Consider the following 17,234-nt stretch of genomic DNA (forward strand, 5'->3'; position numbering starts at 1 on the left):
AGAGAAATAAAAGAATTTGAAGTCATATATTATGAAACAGTTAAGGAAATGGGAGGGTTTAGTTAGAAGATTCAAAGGGAAAATTAATTACTATCTTTAAATATGAAGCATTCTTTCATTGAAAAGGGAATAAATATTCTTTGTGGCCCCAGATGGTAGAACTAGGAGCAGTAAATAAAAAGTTACAAGCTGGACATAAGGAAATACTCTTTTATAATTATAGTTGTCTGAAAAATGAAATATTTCTGTAGTTAGTTCTTTTTCACTGGTAATGTTCAAGCTTGTTACCCATCTATCAGAGATGTTTTAGAAGGAATTGAATTAATCTACTTGAGTTCCCACTCTCTAATTCCATGATGTAGTCCTGTATAAGACATGTAGAAACACCAGGTATAGACTAGTAATTTAGAGCCAAGGACTGAAACGGGTGGAATGAAATGGGTTCAGTCTCAGCTACTTCCAGTTTTGAATGTCAACACCATTGAGACTAAAAGGAACTATCACTTCTCCCTTAGAAGGGATACCAACTCCAAAAGAAACCTAGGAGAATACTCCAATACTTTGATGCTTAATGCTAAATATCTTGACACCATCTTCTGCCACTCTGTCTAGCTTTATACTTTATACCAAGTGCAAAATTCAATAGCATTTCTCATGGGCAGTTCATTATCCAGTCTTACCCAGATGGCTAGTTATTATTTCAACTGAGTGCTCATTATGTGCCAAATACAATGCCAGGTGATATGGAGAGTGAAAAATAGAAAACATAACTCTTTCCCTCAAACAACTTTCGTGTTAATTTTCAAATCAGGAAGGAAATTAAATACATATATCAAAAAATCAATGATGTGAGTCAGAGAATAATTAAAAATAAAATATGTTGATAGGTTAAAAGGATGGATCAAATCTATATTATAAAATCTAATTAAATAATAAAATTATATGAGTATTTTGGTGGATTGCAAGCTCAAGATGAATCAATAGGTCATAGAATATAGATTAAAACTGGACCTATGATTACATTTGTTTAAAATCTCTCAGATAAGGTAATTCCCTCTTTAAATATGAGTTGACATCTTCTCTCAACACATAGTCTGTGTAGACTATGGATCCATTGAAACAGATGATTATGAGTTAGTACAGTGCAGTGGAGAGTTAAAATAAAAACACCAAAGTTTAAGTCTTGGTTCTACCACCTGGAGTAAGTGATTTTAATGCAGCTTAATTTCCTGATACACAAAATATTTGTCCTTGCTAATCTCACCAAAATGTTACAAAGAACACATTAACAAAGCATATAGGAAAATGCTAAAAAAGCAATAAAATAAAATACCAATATAAAGCATTGCTATTATCCCTGTGTTAATGAAGCTTAGCCACACTAAAAAGTTCAAGGATAGCTTATCAGAATTTATTTAAAAAATCAAAAGAATTGGAAACTTTAAGAGCCTCAGGGCAATCTAGTTCATCTCATTATAGAAATAAGGAAACAGGCTCAGAGCAGTTAAGCATCTTGGATAAGCTTAGGTACCTTAAATTTGCATGTACTTCATTCTCTTTAATGGAAAAGGTGATAACGTAGATAATAAAAAATAATTCCTATCTGTCTTGGGGAAAGATGATTAATTTTAATATTAGCCTAAGTATAATGTAATTAAGGAGTTAATTGTCCAGGAAAAATAATTTGCATTGCCTGTGCATATACAGAATGAGCAGTAGGGGGAAGTATCATTCAAATTATGCTCCAATATACAATTTTGCTGGTATAGTACTAGATAGAATGGATTCTAGAATATACAAGCATCTATATATGATCAAAATATGCACTTTTAAAAGAAACTGAAACAAAACACCATTGCATCAAAAATTCCCAGTGATAAAACTGAGGACTGTTAGAGCAAAAAAGCAAGAATTCTCACATCAATCTAGCATTCAGTCATTAGAAGAGTCTGGGCAATACAGCCCCAGAAAGAGAGGAAGAAAAAAAGAGGATAATCTCTCTCACTCCTGCTAATGGGAGTGGTATAAATCATTCTCTTTGACTCCATATAGGCCATACTGGTGCTAACAGAAGAAGGCATTTCCCCATAGTTGCATTGGGTTTAGGAGGCTGTGTAGGAAAGGTTTCCCCCTATCTGAGAGTAAACAAAGGGATCTTTCTAGTCTGTCAGTGCTCCTAAGGTGAAATACAATATAGATAGATAGATAGATAGATAGATAGATAGATAGATAGATAGATAGATAGATAGATATAGAGAGAGAGAGACATCATCACTGATTTTACAAAAAACAAACCTTAAATCCATCACCTCCATCCCTGCTCTCCTATACTACCTCTTTTCAATTCCACAGTCAACAAAGCTGTGCTAAAAAACAGCAAGGAGGGCAGAGATAAATGAATTCACAAGGTCATGATCTTCTAAGACTAACAATTGGTAGCTGTTTCATATATCTACCTTCTATTTATTTTGCATTCTGTTTTATTTAGGTGTCCAAGATTAGATAGGTGATGAAGCAGATCACTGGGCCTTGAGTCAAAAAGGCCAGAATTCAAATTCAATCTCAGACATTTAAGGGAATAAGTATTTATAACATGCATGCCATGTGCTGGATACACCTAAGAAAAATTTCCTTCGATTCTCACAACAATCCAGTGAAGCAAGTACCTCTATTATACCCATTTTACAGTTGAGGAAACTGAGGCAGACAGGGGTTAACTGACTTGCCTAGGACAGCTAGCATATGTCTGAGAACAAATTAGAGCTCAGGTCTTCCTTATTCCAGATCTAGAATTCTATCTACTGTGCCACCTAGCTACCTCTAACATGGCATAGAACATATAGAGAGAACATTGGGCTTGAAGTCAAGAAGGGACCCAGATCTCTTACTTGAGAATAAGAGAGTAAATCCCACCTTGGATACTTACTAGTTATTTTACTTGAGCAAATTACTTCTCTGGGATTCAGTTTCTTCTATAAAAATGAAGAGGTTGAATTTTCTGAATTCTATTCCTTTCCAGTGCTAGAAGATCATTGATCTCAAGGGAAATGTTTTTGATGATTTCTACTAGCTATTGTTTCCTCTATTGAGATTTAGGGTATCTGGACATAAATTCCATAAAAGAATGAAATCTCTTCTAAATCTTCATCTTAAAGGTCGGTCCATCCTTGAACAAAGCAAGCAACAATATAGGTAATGGAACAAATAACCCCTTTGCCATTCTCCTCAAATGGGGAGAGAAGATAAAGTAACAGAGATAGGGCAAAAGAGAGGCTGAGAAATAAAATAGTGAATAAAAATAAGATAAAGGGAAATTCACAAATAGCAATTATAACTGAATGTGAATGGGATGTTTATGTCAACTATTTTGTGGTAGCAAAAAAAAGGAAAATTACAGGGATACTCATCAGTTGGGGAATGGCTGAACAAGTTGTGATGCATAAGTGTGATGGAATGCTATTATGCTATAAGAAATAATGAGTTCAATGATCTTAAAAAGGCATGGAAAGATTGGCATGAAATGATGAACAGCAAGTGAACAGAACCAAGACAATACTGCATATAGTAACAGCAATATTGTTATCAGAATGACTTTGAATGACTAAGTCATCTTAGCTATTATAAATACATAAATTAAAAAGAAAAGGCATATAAAAATTTATCTACATTCAGAGAAATAACTAATAAATTGAATGTATAGAATAATTTTATATATACCTATTTGTCTAATGGCAGGCATTCCCCAGGATAGGGAAGGGGGGGAGAAATTTACATAATAATTTTGTTGAATATTTGGAGGGAATAGCAAGTTGTACATGGTAGAATTGCAGTTTTATGTTCAATTATCTTTTTATTGTACTTTGTTAAAGAAATGTTTGTTTTGTTCTATGAACTGAAAATAACATAAATGTGTAATACAACCCCCCCCCAAAAAAATGGATGAGAGTAGGCAGCAATTAAAGAAGCAGAAAAGTGGATGAGGAAAAGAGAGAAAATTCAGATAGGGAAACTACAATCCCAGACTACCACCTTAATAAAAGTAACAATCAGCTTAAAAATATTCACCATTCAAGACTAGAGGAAATTTTAAAGACCCATAGGAATCTTACCCAACTGTGGTAGACCTTTGGTTAATGCATAAATGAGTATGACCCAAAGAAGATAGTTACCTTGGTGGCACATACCTGTAATCTCTACTGCTAGAGAGATTGAGATGAGGGACTACTTGAGTTGGGAACTCTAAAGTTCAGGAAGGCTAAATTCTAAATTCAAAACCAAGATAATGAATCCTAGGAGTTGAGAGGCCAGATCAGAAAATGGAGCAGGTCAAAGCTCCATGTCAGTGAGGTTTAGATTGTGGACTATACTTACAATCAAGGAAAGGAAGAAAAAGGAAGGAAGGAGGGAGGGAGAAAAAGAGGAAGGGAGAGAGAGAGAGAGAGAGAGAGAGAGAGAGAGAGAGAGAGAGAGAGAGAGAGAGAGAGAGAGAGAAGTAGCAGCAGCAGAAGAAGAAAAAGAAGAAAGAAAGAAACAAAGAGAAAAAAAGACAGAAAAGATATAGTAGTCAAAGTTCAGGGAAAGGTCAAAAATGTTACTCCATAAAGTTGAAACTAGCAAGAAGCAACACAAAATTTGGTATGTCTAGAGAAAGCATGAATCAGTGATGAGCCTAGAATCACAAAGACTTGGGTTTAAGTCCCACCATTGACACAAGAGATTTAATCTTGAGAAAGTAATTTAGCCTCTGGACCTTAGGAAACCCCTAGGACTTTCAAGCCTTAGGTCTAAGAAGGGACTTGAAGAACACTTCATAGTGCTTCTTAAGAAGCTAAGGTTTGAGTTGAAAATTGGACATGCCAGGTTCTCTTCCATTACTAAAGGCTAAGTATTTTTTTTTAGGTTTTTGCAAGGCAAATGGGGTTAAGTGGCTTGCCCAAGGCCACACAGCTAGATAATTATTAAATGTCTGAGGTCAGATTTGAACTCAGGTACTCCTGACTCCAGGGCCGGTGCTCTAGCCACTGCACCACCTAGCCGCCCCAAGGCTAAGTATTAAATGACTGCCTGGTAAAGGTAAGGCATCCATCTAGAACAGAACCTTTTAAACATGGATTCTCAAGAAATCTATTCATAAATGTCAGGAAATCTATAAACTTGGGAAGAAAAAATACAACTTAATTGTCATTAATTTTTATCTTTCTTCATAGTTTTCTGTACTTTATTTTGTGCATTAAAAAAAAAAAACTTATTCTGACAAAGGGTCCATAGACTTCACCAAATATCAGATCTAGTCAAGAACTCCCACTGTCTAGAACTTTTCAGTTCTAAATCAGATTTGTTACTTGTTAGTATCAGTATCCCAAAAGGGACATTTCATTTGTCATCCTATTCCTTTTCCTCTCCTCTCTCTTACCTTCCTTTCTGGGTTAGTAATATGCCAAAGAATTACAGTTCAGAACCAAGAACAGAGTAAAGACTTATGGGACAATTCCTATCCATGGGATCCCAATTTCTTTCCCCTTATCCCTTCTTAGTTACTAAGGAAAGCAGTCACAGAGAAAAGTATGAGTATTATAAGGGGAACTAGTCTTCAAACTTTCATCTTTTAATAATTTATCAATAATAATTCAGTGGGTTTATTATTTAATTCAAAAACCACATCCTTGTTTTCAAGAATAGAGGCATCATTTAAAATTATTATCCAAAGTGAAATTACACAGGATATTTTGGTCTACAAAAGCTATTCTAGCCAGATCTTTAGCATTTTTTCCCAAAGCAAAGCTTTTATACAAATCTTTTGAAAATAATAAAATAAAAATTAATAGCAGAAGTTTGTGCAGAAAGCTTAATCAATATTCCAAAGCCTCTTGAATTTGCTTATTAATAACTATTTTAAGAGCCTATTTTGTTATGATTACAGATTTGTATTTTGTTTTGTTTTTTATGAAAAAGATACTTCTTTAATGCATCTCTCTGATCCTGGGCAAGTCACCTCTCTTCCTGAACTTTAACTTTCTTATCTATAAAATAAGGAATTTGAAATGAATGACTTCTAAAGTTCCTCTAGGGAACTATTTATATTTATTTTTATTTATTTTTTATTATTTTATTTGATTTTATATATTTTATATTTTATTTTATTTATTATTTTATTTAGTATTATTTATATTTATATTATTTATATAAATATAATATTCATTTATATATTTATATAAATATAATATTTATTTATATTTATATTTGTTATTATACTATTTATATTATATTATACTATTTATATTTATTATCATCATCATCATCATTATTATTCAGAACCTAAAATGTCAATGGAATAGAAAAATCTTGGTGAAGAGAATCCCTCTTCCAGGGCAAATGGACACTTACTGTACAATCCACAATCTTATGGATTCTTATGAGACTTGCCCAAGGTCCCAACCACTGTATATAAAAGATAAGACTTTCAACTAGGGACTTCCAGACTCCAAGACTGGCTCTATAACTACTCTACCACACTGTTTCTCTGATGGATCAATTTCCTTAATTCTATTTCTGTTGCTTAGTTGCCTGAAGTCTTGTCCAACTCTTTGTGACCCCTTTTGGGGAGGATTTCTGAAAAAAATGGTTTGCCATTTCCTTCTTCAACTCATTTTACAGTGGAGTATCCAGAAATAGTATCAATCTGTCAACAAACCTGAGCTTTGTGAATTGTCAAGAGTCTGTAGTGTCTGAATTCCTAATCCCAAGCCTGGCATTCTATCTACTGTGCCACTGAGCTATCCATAAATTCTAAGTATAAATTATCATTACAACCAAGAAAACCAAACTTTCAGGCATTTAAGTTTTTAGAAGTTAAATTCTATCAGAGATGTCAGGTCATTTTTTACATAGTCAGAGAAAGCCTATAACCAACCAAGTAAAATGATTTTTACAAAGGGCTGTCTTTGAGAAGTCTTGTTCCTAAGGGATTTACTTGGTAACCAACTTGGTTACTCTCTTTACACTTCACTGTTCAACTTTTCTAAGTAACATATGCTCTTTCAAATGAATAATCAAAAACAGCAAATTATAATAAGATGCAATATAAGTCATCTGTGGAAAATTAGTTTTACACAATTTCTCTTTCACTTCTGTGGTTCAAATAAAGGGAAAATGCAGAATTATTTAGGCATGATGATGAATCTGCAAAACAAACCAAAAGGCACAAACCTTTTGATTTATCACATCCTGGATACTCACATAAAAGCTAAGATTCCTTAGATTTATAACTACATTCAAGAAAATAAAATGTCTATGACCTTGATTATGACTGATAAGACACTTCAGACGTCTGGGCTCTTACCAAAGCAAGAGTTGGCAAAGCCATACCACCTGCATCCATGGTAGCCTCCGATCCACCTTCCTCTGATGCTGGATGCAAAACTCAGTGTGGTGCCTGAAAGGCAAACTAGCATGTCACTGACACTGATATTCAGTAGAAGCATATTCACAGGATTTCGAAGGACTTTAAACTTGCAGAAGAGGGTGAGCACAATTGAGTTATTGATGAAACCTAAGATAAGGATTATACCAAGGAATACTGCCACAACTGTATGACCTGTTCTAGAAAGCCCATTTCTTTGCTTCTCTTCAGGATCAGTCAGCAGAGTCCCAAAGCTCAGGTTTGTTGTCATATTGATACTCATTCTGGATACCAGATGAAGAAAAATTCAGAAAATAAAATTCTTTTTCCAAATCTTCCAGTTGCTACAAAATAAAAATTAAAGTCTTTCAAGCTTTTACTAAGCATTAGTGAATAAATCAGTCTGAGAGCAATGGACCCACAAATAGTTCTGTGAACAGGACCAACGTTTTTTATTTAATCTTTGAAATCAGAAGTACCTGGTTTCAGGAGGAATCTGAAAGGGGAATGCTTTTTAATCTTGATTTGTTAGAAATCATTTCTTGAGCAATTAAGCATTCTGGAAACAGAGAAGGCTAAATTTTCCAATGTTTCCTTATGATGTTTTGTTCCTTAGGTTGAAGAGAGTTCCTCAGTGGCAAATGGCAAGTGACAAAAGCCAACATAATTTCTTCATGGCCAAGTAATCTAAGGAGATGAAAAAAAGAAGGGAAGAGAAGATGAAAGTTAAAATATTCATTTTCATACCATGATAAAGTATCTCAATTATAATCTATTATAATCTAGAAATGTGACTGATAAGATTTAAAGATTCTTGCATTTGCTACAATATGCCTGCACACACATACATGCACACTTGAAAAGAATACAAACATGGAAAAGCCATATGATGTAGTAGGAAAAGTTCAGCACTTGAAACCAGGAGACTTGGGGTCAAATCTTGCTTTTGTCATATATATATATAGCCACAAAAGTTATTTAAATTCTTAAGAGTCTCAGTTTTCTTATTTAGATGTAACCAGGACATAGAAAAATCAAACATGCTCCATGTCCCTGTTACATTGTTTTGAGGAACATTCCTTTTTTTAGCTTGGTTTTTGCAAGGTAATGGGGTTAAGTGATTTGCCCAACATCACACAGCTTAGTAAGTATTTTGAGGAACATTCTTAACAAGCCTAAAAGGTAAATCTTAAAGAACATAATTTGTGTGTGTGTGTGTGTGTGTGTGTGTTGTGTGTGTGTGTGTATTTTGTTAGGATTCAATTAGAGCAACCAGGTGGCAAAGTGCCAGATCGAGGATCAGAAAGACTCTTCTTCCTAAATTCAAACCTGACCTAAGACACTTACTAGCTGTGCAATCCTGAGCAAGTCTCTTAACCATGTTTGCCCCATCAGTGAAATGAAAAGGAAATGGCAGACCAATTTAGTATATCTATACCAAGAAAACCCCATGGGGTCAAGAAGAGTCAAACTTGACTGAAATGACACCCAGTTAATTTGATATTGCTGTATCAGTCATGATAAAAAGCATTATCAGAGATCATCTCTCATTTTACAGAGGAGGAAACTGAGATCCAGAGAAGTAACACAATTTTTCACATAGTAAATTAGTATTAGTGTCCCAAGTATGAGTCAGGTCTCAACTTTCAGTATAATTTTGAGGCTAAGAAGTCTCCTTCTTTCCTTTAGTCTCATTTTAATAGACAAAACTTTATGGATTATTTGCATTCTTAGGTTTCTGATTAATTCTCTTGTCCCTCTGCTGCTTTCTTATTTGTTCAACAAATGACTACAGAGCTCATCATTGCAATAGACGTGATGTGTTAGAACCATAGATTTAGACTTTGAAAGGACTTTAGAGATCATCTAATACAACCTTTTTTTCAGATTTTAAAAAAGTGAGTTCCAGAAAGTCTGACTTGACTAAGGTCAAACAGCTAGGATGTTAAACCAGGGTTTTGTCTTTCCTTTGATTCCAAGCCTAGCATTCTGTCTACTATATTAGTCATAAGATCCATATTCACATCCTGTCTTCACAAGGAACCTGCCTGTTAGACTTTGAACAAATCTCTATCTCTCCAAGCATCAATTTCTTCATCTATAAAATAGGGAACCACTTGTACTAACTTTGAGGAGGTTTACTTTGAAGAAGGCACTTTATGAACCTATAAATTATTGTATAACATCTCATATGATTATGTTCAGGGAACTGGGCTAAACTTGTCTTCTTATTCACTGAGGGTTTCCACAAAGACTCAGTGCTTTGGAAAATGCTTTTTCCCCTTCTACATGCTTGGGGATCTTGGTCATTCATTGTTTTAAAATTAGCACCTGCCTGCAACTGACTCTCAAATCCAGACTCTCATTAATCCCATACATTTGTTGATTTGATAGAAATGAAAAGAAAAAGGTTATTTTTCAAGTTTGCTATCATATTCTTTATGCCTTTAAAAAATAGAAGACATTAAAAAAATCCATTATTTGGTCTAGAAAGAAAAGTTTTCATTAGCAAATTATCAGTATTGAAGCTACTGCCTAAAATTTGTTTTTCCTTTTTAACAACTGATACCTTGTATATATTAAAATATATAAATTTATATATGTACATGTATATCTACTTATTTTCTAAAGTTTTGCACTCCTGGGAAATAGGCAATCATAGATAAAATGCTTATATGTACCTCACCTGGGCTAAGTGACCCAGTGGATGAAATACCAGATCTGGATTTAGGAAGATTCATTTTTCTGAGTTCAGATCTGGCCTCAGACATTCACTAACTTTATGACTCTGAGCAATTCACTTAACTCTGTTTGCCTCAATTTCCTCATTGATAAAATGTACTGGAGAAGAAAACTACTCAAGTATCTTTGCCAAGAAAATCCCAAATGAAGTAACAGAGTCAGACAGAGCTAAAATGATTGAATAACTAAGGCAAGTTGCATTAAATATCAAAATGTTCAAAATATAAATATTTTGCATTGTCTAGTTTAATTCTGAACTTTTAATTCTAAATCATGTTGCTATTAAAAAATTAACATAGCCATTTCAAAGTTAATTTAATAAATATCTTTATCCTACATAATAAAACTCTTGTTAAAAGCAACCTTTTGAAAGAGTTGGTATCACTGCTGTTTCTGAGTACATATCTTGAACATCCCTAGAGTCTTTTTTAAACATTCTCGATTTTTTAGAAACAATATAATATCTATTCAGTTCCAGTTCAGTTACTCTAGGATTGAATTTAGAACTTGCTTGTGAATTCACATAAAATTTGTATATATTTCTAGATCATATTAAAAGATCCAAACTCCAAATAGGAGAATTACTAGGAAATTAAAAATAATTAGAACAACTTATGATAATTTTGGTGATTATATCCTTTTCTGTTGCTTGTTGACAGCTTTTTTACCCAGTTATACAAAAAAAAAAATACTGGCTCTTAACTGGCAATGAAAGACCAGGATGGTAGATTTTTACATCATTGAATTTACCTATACTGTAAAATTAACACAGTAAGATATTATTTTTAATTGAAATACTTTTTTTTCTCTTTCATCATAACTGCTACCATTCTTTTTACTGATGTTCTGGAAATTTAAGAGAGACACAGAAGTGTTCACTCAGAAGTAAAACCCAGAATTATCTTGAATGTAAAAATGTTTTCCAGAGGTCTAAATGTTCATTTTTAGAGAGTAAACTGGTGTGCCTATAACATATTATTTGTATCATTCAAGGTCCTGTTACCAGTCCACTAGATCTGATTCAGTGTTTATATTTAACAACCTATGCTTCATAAGAACATATCATGGGATCAATTGAGTGAAAGATCCTTTATGGGCCATCTCTGTCTTTTTCTCTGTCCCTTTATCATTTTTTTCTCTGTCTCTGCTCTCTCTGTTTCCACCTTTTTCTGTCTTTCTCTCCCTCTGTTTCTTTATCTCTGCCTCTGTCTTTTTATCTATTTGTTTCTGTCTCTGACAGATGCTTTTCTCTCTGTGAGTTTTTATGTTTCTCTGTCTCTTAGTTTCTCCCTGTCTCACAAACACATTCACTGTCTCTTTCCTCTCTGTCTCTCCCTCTCTGTCTTTGACTGTCTCATCTGTCTCGTCTGTCTGTCTGTCTGTCTGTCTGTCTGTCTCTCTCTCTCTCTCTCTCATACACACACACACACAGAGAGAGAGAGAGAGAGAGAGAGAGAGAGAGAGAGAGAGAGAGAGAGACAATTAACAAAAAAATCTGGAGATTTTACTCATTCTTAATTGGGTCAAAAAGTACTTACTTTCCATATGTTTGCAAACCTTTCTGCAACTCTGATCCCAGGCCACTTTGCAGGCTAATAGGGGAGCCCTTCTCATGTTCTTCACTTCAGATTATTCATTCCACTTTCATCCTGTCCCCAAAGTGTTGAGGTTGAGCATCAAACAAATTTTAAAGACAAACTTCACTGTTTTATTCTGTCCCCACTTTCACCTTCCTGAAATCAGGTGGAAAGGTCAAAAAACCAAAGTGATGATTAGCGAAGGAGGTTTGAACCGTTGCACTTTGTCTATTTTTCCCCAGCATCGGGTGAATGAGCCTTCTCTTCTACTGCCTTTCGTAGCTCTAGTAGATGCGCCTCTGGATACTTGGACTATCTTTACTAGTGTTTGGAACCCTGGACAGGGACCGACTCCACCCCATTCCCACCCCCATCCCAACGGAATTGGCTGCTCTCCCGCCAGTATCCCTACACCCTCCCAATCAGTATTATGCCGCCCTCCCTGTTTGTCCCCTGAGAGCTGTCCAGCAGCTTTCCCCTTGTGGCCCCCCGAAGTGTTGACAAGGGCAAAAGAGGGAGTTTTGGGAAGGTGATACTTATCTTTCCTGCCCATCAGCAGTTTGTGGGGGAGGGAAGGGGAAGCGGGGCGGGGTCTATATTTGTGTCTGTGTGTGTGTGTGTGTGTGTGTGTGTGTGTGTCTGTGTGTGTGTGTGTGTGTGTCTATCTTGTGAAGCCTATGGATCCCCTCTAAAAATAATGTTTTTAAATGAATAAAATAAAACAAATAAGATTATGATTAAAATCAATTATATTGCAAGAGTTTTGAAAATATTATTTAAATATTACATTTAAAATTAATTAAATTTAAATATTAAATTTAAATATTAAAATATTTTGAAAATATTATTTAAAAAGAAAAAAAAACTCACTCGCAGACCCCAGCTCCAGAACCTTTTCGTTTCTCCTAGGCAGTTGAAATAGAAGATGGCTCCAGAGTTTGAGAGAAGGAGTTATATTTAAATGTACAGAAAAACTGTCTGCCCTGAAAAGGAGGCCACTTTGAGTGTAGTTAATACACAGAACTGTGAAATGGAAAGGACCTTTGAGATCATTTAGTCCATCTTCCCATCATTTTACAGAAAAAGAAACTGATCTAGTAAGGTTCAATTCCACAAAGCACTCAGCAAGCACCCATGTAGGGAGGGTTAAGTGACTTTGGAAGAGTCACCCTGGTACTCCATTTGAGCAGCATAGATATTCTATGCCCCCTTCTTTGTATTCTAATCCTAAAGAATGCATTACCTCACTGAAGGAGGGAGGTTCTATGAAGAGATGTTCTTCACTGAGGAGTTATATTAATCTTTTTTGGTGTTCTTCATGAAATGTGGGTCCCTTTTCAACTCAAAGGAAGAAGGATATATTTCTACAAGAGATTTTCCTTTCCTACATCATCTTAAAGAGAATCCCAGACATTTTACCAGTGTAGATCTAGGTATTTAAACAGCTCTAACTCTTTAAATATATGGAAAATCCAGGTAATTTTATTTTAATTTCACAACAAATTGGTCTCAGAAGATTGGAAGTTATTTTATGTTATAAGCAATGAAACATGAAATAAGCAACAGTTTGTGTCATAGTCCTCGAGGGATGTATATCTTTGTGCATGTTTTAAAGGACTGAATTTAGAGCTTGCTTGCTAATTCACATATAATTTGCATATATATTTCTATATCATATTCAAAGACTCAAACTCCAAATATGAGAATTACTAGAAAATAAAATGATTAGAGAAACGTGATAATTATAGTGACTATTTCCTTTTCTGTTGCTTGCTGACAGTTTTCACCCAGTTATAGGAATCTCATACCAAAAAAAAAAAAGAACTAAATAACATTTTTTTCAAGAATATAACTAGAGTATCTGTATTGTTTTCATTGTAGCTCTGGGAAGGAAAACTGTGATGGTTAGCAAAATAATCCCAATCCCAAGCAAACAGATATATCCAATTAAAGCAAGGAATAAGTATGGTGCAATGGAAAGATTCTAGACTAGAAATCAGGAGGGTCTGAAGAAAATTTCATGTCATATAATTTTATTGGGTCTTTAAAAGTTAAACATTTTTTACTCACCTCTACAACTTTTTCAATACATGAGGAAACATGTCCAAAGGTTTAACTAAAATCAAATGGTGAGTTAAATGAGAGAGACAGACTGAGAGAGAGAGAGAGAGAGAGAGAGAGAGAGATAAAGAGAGGGAAAGAGAGACAGAGACAGAGAGGCAGAGAGAAATGAGGTGGGAAGAGTATTGAAATAAAAAATATGAAGTAAAAACTGATTTTTATTATATAAATCTTTGAACTACATATTCCATAACTAATTTGCAAAACAGATAAAATTGTATTGCTATTTAATATGAATTGTCATGGATTACCCTAAATATATAGTTTAGTTAATCATCAATATATATCAGCATATTAGACTAGTAGAATTTGCTTTGTGTATGTTTTTCTTGGGGACTAAATGCTTTAGCAAGTGGTAAACAGTTGAGCCTGATTCTAAAGGGCTACATGAGTGAAGATCAAACTTGGACAGCTTCCTCTCACTGGAAAGTCTCCAAACAGGGGTTGATATTCAAACCCAGTTGAATATGGACCAGCCTAAAATAGTTCAGAGACCCTCATCCCAGAAGATGTACCAAGAGATGATTCTTTTCCATCTATTATGGTATGAACATATTCTACAGCACTTTACAGAGTATCCATCCTATCCAAATCACAGATCTTCTGAAGCATTGAAATATACAGATAACCCTAAAAGCATCATCTTGCTGTTAAAGTTGGATTTCACTGGGAATCTTCCATTACAGACTGCAAAATTAACTCTGACAGCTTGTCTATTGTTAGAAGATTCAAGTTTATTTTATGTAAACTATTTCAGTGTTATAAGAAATAGCAACTTCTGCCAAAGTTGCTGAAAATTTATGGAGAAGATTAAGACATTATAACAGGGGAGATTAAATTTATTAGGACATTAAGATATTAGAACAATGATAAAGTTATTATAGAAGTCTGTGACTGAATATCTGTGTCACAGTTATAGAAAAAGCTTGATAAGGAAAACTTTATATTGTATCATGGTTTTGTGAAAGAATAGGAAGCATTTCTTTCTTGTATTATGGAGAAGCTCCTGTGAAAACAAAGCCAGAAACAGCTGAAGGGATTTCTCGTTCATCCAGCTACTTGTTTCCTTGAAATTCTGTTCGATCCAATAAATATTTATTGAGCACCCTCTATACAGTAGAACTTTGTTCTAAATGGTAAAATTCCATAAAACTGTACTGGAGTTAATCAAAATAAGAACCATACAAAGTAAAGAACTAGTCCTGATAAAGAAAAAAAATTCAAATCTTCCTTATTTCCAGGTAGACCATGAGGCGAATATAGTAATCTCTATTTCTTTGCACAAGGCACCTAGGTGGCATAGTGGATAGAGCACTGGGCTTGGAATCAAGCATATTCATCCAGCCTCATACCCTTACTAGTTCTTTGACCCTGAGTAAGTCACTTAATCCTATTTGTCTCAATTTCCTCATCTATAAAACTGGAGAAGGAAATGACAAATTAGTATCTTTACTAAGAAAACCTCAAATGAAATCATGAAGAATCACACATGACTGAAATGACCAAACAAATTATTAAAAACAATTGCTTTTGCACTAATCACCCTTTGATGTATTGTGGAAGGGGTGCAAAGGTGAGGGGTTGCAAGGATATTTACTAAAGATTGACTTTTCATTATCAAATGTTAATTTTCATAAAACAAGATTTCAGACTTAATCTTCTAATCTCTACCTATCTCAGTGTATCTCTTCCTTGCTTATAATTATGTTTCATCACATATATGTGTGTATGTGTGTGCATGTGATTCTCTCTTGAGAACCATAAATAATTCTGTACAAGGAGTGAAGAGTGAACAAGAATTTATTTTGTTTGGTTTTGTCTGGTTTCTTACTGAATAGAAAATTGAGTCTCAGAGAAGTTAAATGATTTAACCAGTAAATGTCAATCACAAAGGGTTGAATCTAAATAAAATAAATAACCTTTCCACTTTACCACACAACACATGATAAAATTTATAATTATAAATAACTAGCTATAGTGATTTTACCTTAGCATTCAATTCAATTCAACCTCTAAAAATATTTATAAAATCTGATTACAATAACTCCCATCCATTATCCCTTGGTCTCTTAACTTTGAAGTCAAAATACATTCCCAAGGTATCTATTTGATACCTTGACCAAGGCAGCTCCACATTTATCAGAACTCTCGCTTTGTTTTTTGTCCTGGAGTTATATTCAATTCCCCATTGGAAATAAGATATTTTGTGTTTACTTCAGTCCATGATGATGGGAACATTGTTTCAGATTTGACTTTCCAGTGTCTTTATTTTAAATTCTTGCTTTCTCATACATCAGAGAAACCAAAGAGAAAAAAAGAAATATTATAATGCAGTGTGATAATAGTGGTTTATATGAAACCTGTTCATCTCTTTTTTTCCAATCATGCAGCTTCTCAGGTCCAAGCTTCCTTCTTTTTGTGCTGAATAATACCTTAACTGAGTCTAGTATAAATTGAAATTACTACCTTAGCAAGTAGCACTTTCAGTGCCCTCCTGATTATAGTATGAAAATCTTCCTTTATGCTAAAAACCTATTTGCTTCTCGTTCAGAATAGCTCATTTAAATGAGAAGTTTACCGGGTTTTAAATCAGTTATAATTCAGCTATATTACAGATACCCTGATATTGATTGTCTCATTTGGTGATCAAGAGGATTCAGTCTAGGCAAAAATTTTGAAGTAGGGAAAATTTGTCTTTAGTGACCTTACCATTGGGTATTCTTCCCCCTTGGTACTGCTCACATTTCACAGCCATTTTTGTATCATTTAGTAGCTAATAATGATTGCTATGTGTTTTTGCTTTTATTTTTTTAAGGCAATGGGGTTACACAACTGGTATATAGTGAGTGTCTGAAGCAGAATTTGAACTCAGGTCCTCCTGACTCCAGGGTTGGTGTTCTATCCTCTGTGCCACCTAGCTGACCTGCTATGTTTTTAAAATAGTTATTTAAAAATGAAAAAAAACTATTCTTTGGTCAAGGAAGGAGAAGAGGTGACAGGTAATTTTAAATGGGAATCTCCTAGTGAGTCACACCTAGGTTAGTACTACTTCTTTCTCCTAGGGGAAATCAAAGCGAATGCTTTGTTCAAATTTTAAGGTTCTTTTATTTGGAGAGTTGCTGAATCAATTTTTTGGAGTTCTCTGTTGTTATTACTCTATTTTATTTTTAATCCATGGAATTAAATAAGTACAAACAATATAATAAAAAAGATGATTGCACATGAAACTAGAGTTCTATTGTGCACAACTTGTTTTTTTCTTTCAAATATTAAAAAATGATCAGATAGATTTCTTTTTCCTTCTTTTTCTTCCCTCCAATTTATAAATGGATCCATTAGACTCAAATAGGTCTATAAATATGTATGTATGTATATATATATATATATAAATTATT

At 34.1% G+C, this 17,234-nt stretch overlaps 1 protein-coding gene and 1 long non-coding RNA gene across 2 annotated transcripts in view; both read right to left on the reverse strand.

The window, feature by feature from the left end:
- The window catches only part of LOC141491330 (pinopsin-like), a 291,048-nt gene extending 283,366 nt beyond the window's left edge, over window positions 1-7,682 (reverse strand). Inside the window, exon 1 of the mRNA XM_074192172.1 lies at window positions 7,340-7,682. Coding sequence (XP_074048273.1) covers window positions 7,340-7,682 — 343 coding nt within the window. The remainder of the gene's footprint in view (window positions 1-7,339) is intronic.
- Window positions 7,683-7,808: 126 nt separating this feature from the next.
- Window positions 7,809-12,734, reverse strand: LOC141491955 (uncharacterized). The gene is made up of 3 exons (XR_012469809.1): window positions 12,589-12,734; window positions 11,680-11,874; window positions 7,809-8,086 (listed from the first exon to the last, which is right to left on the reverse strand). It is a non-coding gene; the product is annotated as an uncharacterized LOC141491955 (long non-coding RNA).
- Window positions 12,735-17,234: the final 4,500 nt, after the last annotated feature.

This window comes from Macrotis lagotis, chromosome 6, assembly GCF_037893015.1.
Source record: "Macrotis lagotis isolate mMagLag1 chromosome 6, bilby.v1.9.chrom.fasta, whole genome shotgun sequence".
NCBI classification, from domain to species: Eukaryota; Metazoa; Chordata; class Mammalia; order Peramelemorphia; family Peramelidae; genus Macrotis; species Macrotis lagotis.